At 40.0% G+C, this 7,748-nt stretch overlaps 1 protein-coding gene across 1 annotated transcript; it reads left to right on the forward strand.

Annotated features, from left to right (window-relative positions):
• The first annotated feature begins 1,287 nt into the window (after positions 1–1,287).
• LOC139728851 (uncharacterized) lies at positions 1,288–7,489 on the forward strand. The gene is made up of 8 exons (XM_071639791.1): positions 1,288–1,347; positions 1,978–2,077; positions 2,807–2,978; positions 3,516–3,695; positions 4,967–5,205; positions 5,715–5,933; positions 6,520–6,718; positions 7,330–7,489. The coding sequence occupies exons 1-8, from the start codon at positions 1,288–1,290 to the stop codon at positions 7,487–7,489; spliced, it is 1,329 nt and encodes a 442-aa protein (XP_071495892.1).
• Positions 7,490–7,748: the final 259 nt, after the last annotated feature.

Raw genomic sequence — 7,748 nt, forward strand, 5'->3', positions numbered from 1 at the left:
AGATTTAGAGATTGAATACGCCCCCTGCTCCCTAGTCCTTCACAATGAAGTTTCGATTTTGTCAAATCATTAATAATTTCTTGATACAACTGTAGTTTTTCCTGAATAAATTGCCATCACGAGACAAGCATCACATAGAATAAATGGCTTTCATCACGTGCAAAATTGAGCACGGTGCGAGGTCTAAAGTTTAGATCAATAATCCACCCTGATGCGCAATTAGTATGGGGAAGTATATTGCCATATTTATGGTTCTTAATTCTACAATGACACCAGTTGAAACCAATGCCAGTCGCTTCGTCACATCTCACCTGTATTTGTCATGAAATAAAGGCATGATCAGCAGACAATGCACACCTTACGGTGATAATTCGTCAATGACTTATGACAAAGTATGTTTTTTGCTGAATGTTTGTTCATCTGTTGAACTAAAGTTACCTGACGCTGCTGTTTAAGCCTTTGTATGGATCCGTTGTCATGAGAAAAGGACTGCACTATATACCCGGATGGAATTTCTGTAACTGATTGCCCTAACAACGTTGCAGGAACAAAGACCTTAGTTGCACTGGTAAGAGATTGTTCGAATGTTATTTCTACTTATTTCGAGATGTAAACTGCCTAAACGCGCAATTCATGAATCTGTTCGACACTTCTGCTTGCAGGGTAGGTTACGTTGTTTCTGCATTGGTACAGTAAGTTCATAATGCATCACATGATGTAAGGCTCGCCATACCCGCTGAAATTCCAATGTTTTATACGTTTTTACTACGTATAGGAATTATGTATTCAAACAACAGACTGTATCATGGTTATCATAATTCCTTCACCATAACAGTGTAATATAAACAATCTTGAAATAGGAATCTGTTTATAAGAGTGCAATTTGTAGAAGAATGTTCGGTTTGCAGCTTTCAGGATGACTATTCCAAACGTCCTAAAACTTTCCCTGTTGAGAGCTGACAGTGATACACGGGAGTACAAAATGAAACATTGTACATAATATTCACAACTAAAAATTATCAGTTTCATTTTCATTAATGATTGCCTTTGTTTTGATTTCTATTTATTTTTCCACCTATGTGTGGAGAATATGTACTCACGTAAGCATTCAGAAAGCGACAGACCCTGTGTTTTAATTTGTATTCCTCCGAACCTATGTCTATTTTTCTATTGGTATTTGGAAGCATTGGTATATCGGTATTGGGAATGATGGAAACTTCTGGTGATGTAATTTGAAACTCCGACACAGTTTTAGCTACAGCTTGTCCAGGTATTAGACCGCTTAACATGGAGCAGGACAGAGTCACGCTTGTTCCAGATGCCAGCCTGAACTCCCCCGTCGCTATGGTGAGTTCTACATGACAATGGATGCCTCCATGAATACAAGGTGGAGGATTAAAGAAATAGTTTCTATTCAGATTTTTACTGATAATCATAATGTCATGAACATTACAATCGTTCATATGATCATGATTTGATCTCAATATTGTGATGACAATAATCACTCACAATCTTGCTCATCTCATTGTCTGTAAATAAAAGCTTCGTTCTTACGTCATCCTCTAGGACAGTGGCTTAAAATCCCTCTTTTTAGTATATTGTGGTAGGTGTCAAATAATGTGTTATTCCAACACTTTTCCTGATATGAATAACGTGAGGTTAGGCTGCAGTATTCTCTGTATCAGCCTACGACTATGATGGATTCTGTCTTTGGCAATCATGTTGACAGCGGTAAGAAGTTATGCCAATAATGTGGCAATGCTGCTATAACAATGATGAGATGTTAAAATACGATGACGTAACGAATGACAGCAATGACAAAAAAGATCACAAAGGCGATTATGCCACTAATGTTTTAAATCTGTTAAAGAGGAAAACACACGATTTTTGCTAATGATATTTGATAACGAAAGTATAATCTCAGTCCTCATCCTCCCTCTGTGTGAGTGATTTGTTGGTTTGTCTGTTTGTATATAGACAACCTTGGGTCTGGGAGCTTTAACCACCGGGCTCTTCATCATAGGGGAAGTGGCCGGTACGGGTGTCCTAGCTCTACCAAGGGCGGTGGTTGATACAGGTGCTGTATAGCAACGGATATACTTCGATTGCCACCATCTATACTTTTCTACATCACAGTCATTACGCATTGTTCAATGCCATGAAAGGGAGAGATCAGTGATCAATTGAATATCAAGAGGGATAGGTATGGCATATTACAGTTAATGATAACCATTCGGAAAAATGTAATTGAAGCAAAGTGGAGAATTAAGCAAATTCATTCATTTTTTCCATCCAATAAAAACACAACCGGTAAATAAATATGATTGATTTTTTTTTTGACACAGAAAATAAGTGCATCTATTGACATTGAAATATATAATAAACGATAATTATAAGTATGCAATTAGTAACGAAGGTTTAAAAAAAGAATGCCTTTTGAGTATATGGAAATAGTGGGGATGGCAAAGAATGCTAAAAAAAAAACACCCATTGTTTGTTATATCCAAAGTATTTGCGTTTCTTTATGTCTTGACTGTTTGTTTGTTTGTATGTATGTATTTCCGAATCATATAAAAAAACACACAAAAATAGGTTTAAGTGTCGAAATCATGTAGGCCTACATAAAAAATAGATACGGTGGACGGCCCAATTTCGGTGATATTATTAGAAACCACTGTTCTTCCTTGGGGTCCTCCTCTGACTGATGATGTGCAAGCTGTCTTTATTAAAATCCTGGATCACTCACCCTCTTTCTGTCTCTGTCTCTCTGTACACTTCTTTTATGGTTTCTTTCGTGACAGTGCAGGTTGGATAGGCCTGGTCATCATCATATTTGGGGCCTGTATGCTGGGTTACACGGGCATTATTCTCGGCCGCTGCTGGACCATCGTCAAGGAGAGATTCCCGGAGAAGTATGCAGGTCACACCCGGTACCCGTACCCAGCCATTGGATACGAAGCGTTCGGGAAAATTGCGAGGTGATCATACTGAATAGCACTGTCATTTCATACATACCCAATAAAGGATACGTGGTGCACCGTTAAGCCTTCTATCAGCACGTTTACTCTTTATCTCCTGAAAACCTATGCCTCTTAACAATACAAACAAAACATCAACCAACAAATTAATAAATTAAATTTTTTTCTAAGAAAAAAGCCGCTCGGCTCCATTGTTCCTGCCTGCTTGGCAACTTTGCAATTTTGTCGATTCAGATATTGACAATTTAAAAATGGTAATTTCCGGCTAAGAATTGCTCCCCCTCCCCCCGCCCCCCCCCCCCCCTCAAACACACACACACACACACACGGCAAGTTTCAGGTTGACTAACGAGAGCCATATTATAAAGATATAGCCATTCCGAAATTGAGCATACATTATTGTATTGTATAGCAATGTATCAGTATGAATGCTTGTTTATGTCCTTTCCTTGCTATTCTTGGTAGCATTCCGTCCAATCACCCTTTGTCTGTGATTAATCGTTCATCTATTCATATGTCACCACTGTGTTTGTGCAGCAACGCGGTACGTTTCTGCGTGCATTTCACCATGTTTGGTGGAAGTGTGGTCTTTCTTCTTCTCGCCGCGGACAACATGCACACACTATTCAGCAAGTCCCTCAACTTCTGCCTGTGGCCGCCCATCATTACCCTCGTCCTCCTCCCGCTCTGCTGGTTGGGAACGCCTAAGGATTTCTGGTGAGATGAGTTGAATCAAACCGCCCAATGTCCTCTTAGGGGACTAAATATGATTTTATAAGATCATTGCCGTTATCGCAACTGATTAACAATTTGTCCCACATCGAAGTAAACAAGCACTGAATTGATCAATGTTTTAGTAGCATCCATGACAAAAGATGATGTTGTTGTTGTTGTTTTAAAGAAAGAAAGAAAGAAAAGAGAGAGAAAAAGAAACCATGGGCATAATACTCGGGCAGGAGTCGAACCTATGACCTCCTGGTCTCCGGACAGGCGTCTTACTCACTAGACCACCGAGCTTCCACCCGACAGTCAGTGATGATTCTAATCCTTGTATAGTTTGCAGCGGATACTGCGTTATTATTCAAATTTTCATTCATTTCATATTCATTCTTATTAGTTGATCATACGCCATAGTCTCATGTCAGCGTATTTCTCACAGTGCTGATGGACTGTTAACTGAAAAAACAAAAAAGTCAGGTATTTGTATCATTAACTCACACCTGACCCGATATCAGCTGATGATATTCCTAGGCAGTTTTTATTTCATGACATTTCCATCAAGACTGTTCCATTTCTATTTTCGTTGTAATAGTCACCTTCATAAAAGTGCTCCGCTAAAGTCTATAAGGTCTCGACTTATACCCCTTACTTTCCATACGGAAGTTGCATTTCCGATGTTTGTATTCAAGTAGTATGAGTATACGATCAGATTTACGTTCTTGACCATTTTGTATAGCCCAGCACCCCTTTATAAAGGGTTCAGGTAACACTGGGCTGCAATTATTACATCTTTTGCGCAGTGCTCCCAGTGTGGATTATCTGAAGACGCCATGTAAATACAAACATCTGTCATGAAATCATTACCCGATAGAGGTTATGAAGTAAAAAGTGCTCAAGATGATTACCTCTGTGTCTATAATGGTGATTGATGTGAGAATATTATAGTGTGTGTTTGTCGAAGCAATGAGCATGATCCAAATTTTCATTCAGGTTAACCCGTGGCAACCATATCTTTACCATAAAGCTTTGCCCCGTTTTATCGAAAGATAAAATCGATTACAAACTTCCTTAATACACAGGCTGCCGTAGACTTACGATGGAAATCAAGTATATAATCAATTATAACTCTTCATAAAATAGGGTCCTAGCTGGTCGCCATCGTTGCATCATTCGTTGGTCGATTTTCTCTTCCCCCACTTTCTCCCCTCCCCTCCCCGTCTTTCTCTCCCTAAATCCCTCTCCCCTCCCCCCCCCCCTCCCCTCTCCAGGGTAGTCGCGACTGGGGCATCGATTTCTACTGGCATCGCTTCTTTCATCCTCTTCATCCAGGTCCTACTGGAAATCCCCGCCGAACCTCCTCCTCACACGCCACCCTCCGTCACCTCTTTTTTCACAGCATTTGGCACCATCATATTCGCGTACGGGGGCCACGGAGCGTTCCCGACGATCCAGCACGATATGAAGGACCCGCGACGATTCTACATCAGCGTTTTGTTCGGTTACAGCAGTAAGTGGGACCGCATGGGGTGATTTGGTGGGACCTTCATATACGACTATCACTCACGCCAAATGAATCTGATAAACGGCAGAGCAGTTCTCTTAGCGATTGATTAAGTCATGGCAGAATAAACATTATGGGTTTCTGAAGGCTTAAGAGGTCGTGGAGGTCTTAAGAGGTCGAGACTCCCCCTTGAAATTATTTAAATCTCATGTACGTTAACCCCGAGAACTTAACGTAGTCAGGTCTACCGCCAGGTTCCGCGGTATTGTTATCCACTTCAATTCTAGGCTCGAATCCATACACAAAGGTAACGATGCGCAAATGCGTGGAAAATGCTACAACATTATAGGCATTTGTAAATATTAATAGTTGAATTACATTCATGGAATGACGAAAACAATAGAGATGTGGAAGGAGTGATCACGAACACTGTATGTTAGCGCATTTTTTTTTTTTTTGCGTTAACCAGTCGAGTGTTAAGCAACCATCTCACTTTCGTTCACCTCCAATTGCAGCGACATTCTTAATGTACTTTCCCGTGGCGGCGGCTGGCTATTTCGTCTTCGGGGACAGATTCATCGAGCTCAACACCGATAACATTCTCCATGTCATCTCGAAGGGCCCCATCAACACGATCGTCACCGTCATGATCATGGTCCATCTCGTTCTCAGTTACGTCATCTCCATCAACCCGCTCTTCCAGGAGCTCGAGGAGGTGCTCGGCATCCCCCTGAGTGAGTTCTTTGACCTCTATTGAATCTTTCACTCAACTTTGCCCTTCATGTTATCCCAAAGGAACGTTTTAGATTATTTTAGATGAAAGCTTTCGGTTCCGTGTAATTTGCCAGCACTGTTTATGTAGTTCGTTGCTTAAGTAGATAACTTTTTTTAAAATTACCTGTAACTGCAATATCAATTCACTTGAATTATTTTACAAATATATCTTGACAATGTCAACTCATATTGAGTTTGTAACGGCAAATAGAGGAATATATAAAGAGATAGATGGAGAGGTGGGTACACAGCGGGCAGACAAAGATACACAGTCCGTTTATTTTAGATTAGACGCTTTCACGTCATGCATGTGATAAGTAAGACGCATTCTCTGTAGTCTGCGTTAGAGAAGCGTATGACATTAGAGAAGACTAAAAGAATTACAGTACATACTATCATCTGATAACGTTCTCGAATATTCTTAGTTCAACCCTTCAGGAATATTTCATAAGTATTATTATATGTCCCGTTTGATGATATTGATGAAATTGATAATGAAGATCTTACGTGCTGACTCGAGCACATTTCATCATCTCCTGTACTCAGATTTCAACTGGAAGAGAGTGGTGTCGAGAACGGTGGTTCTTCTACTTGTGCTATTCACTGGGGAGACCATCCCACATTTCGGCACCATTTTGTCACTGGTGGGCGGCTCAACGGTCACCTGTCTTACATGTGTCTTCCCGCCGTTATTCTACCTCCGACTGAACACCATGGCTGACCCAACAGGAAAATGGAAAAAGAGGCAAGCCATTAAAGGACAAACTATAAGCGTAGGAGTAAGCTGACTGGTCATACACAAAGGCTTTGTAAATCAACACTAATGTATTGTATTGTATTTATTTTCTGCATAAAATCAACATAATCAATGGTGACAAGAATACACAAACGATAATCACACAATATTAACAGGAATACGGCTGGATTACCCTGCTCAGCTGCCTACAAGACACTGCTATTCTACAGAGGGTCCATGAAAACCATTGGATTATACAGCAATATTATACATACAAATATATACAAAATGCATTGTGATAATTGAGATGATACAATGATAAGGTATGATTTTTAAGGCTTTAATACTTCATGTACATATAATAACTGGGGATATTCATATTAGGTCCAACAAATAAGTTAACTTAGTTAAGCAAGGTCTACTTACCCGAATTCATCATACGATAGGAATATTCTGGGAACATTGAAACAAAAATATTACCATGGGTACTACGTCAGTCAACATACAATAATATTTTGTAGTAGTCTCGTATATTTCAATAACCTTAATAGACTTCAGACGTGAAATTTAGATTATATTATGTTATCATGATTGTTATCATGTTCTCTTCTCTTTTTCAGAGAACTCACCCTCCACAACAAGGTTATCCTTGCTGAGATCACGATGGTAGGCGTGGTCGGGGGCGTGGCCTCGATATTTTCCGTCATCTATTCAATGGCGACGGGGCAGTCACAGTTTACGGTCCCTTGCTACGTCAATGCCACTGGCGCCCATCTCTAACACCCAACCACTATCATCACAGATTCTATACATGAGAACCTTGCCACCGTCTCAAAGAGAATGCGAGTGTAACATTACGAATATATTGGATGTATTAGCTGTCATAAATGAAATATACCATATAGCTTGTATATATTCGTGTGAAAAAAGACATTAAAAAGTATATTCATCTTCTCTTTGTTGGTCAAATGAGGCTCCATCAACTTTGGTAGGCATTTTTTAACTTTGTTTTTAGAACTGGCAGAACATGATTATGGAC

The sequence above is a fragment of the Diadema antillarum genome, unplaced genomic scaffold (genome assembly GCF_040938485.1).
Source record: "Diadema antillarum isolate AM-2024a unplaced genomic scaffold, OU_Dant_1.0 seq00000203_RagTag, whole genome shotgun sequence".
Taxonomy (NCBI): Eukaryota; Metazoa; Echinodermata; class Echinoidea; order Diadematoida; family Diadematidae; genus Diadema; species Diadema antillarum.

Bases quoted from the DNA above. Each gene is read 5' to 3' on its own strand.
- LOC139728851 (XM_071639791.1), top strand. From the start codon at position 1,288: ATGGAGCAGGACAGAGTCACGCTTGTTCCAGATGCCAGCCTGAACTCC. The intron at 3,696-4,966 runs GTGAGATGAGTT...TCCCCTCTCCAG, and splicing joins GGAACGCCTAAGGATTTCTG to GGTAGTCGCGACTGGGGCAT. The intron at 5,934-6,519 runs GTGAGTTCTTTG...TCCTGTACTCAG, and splicing joins GGTGCTCGGCATCCCCCTGA to ATTTCAACTGGAAGAGAGTG.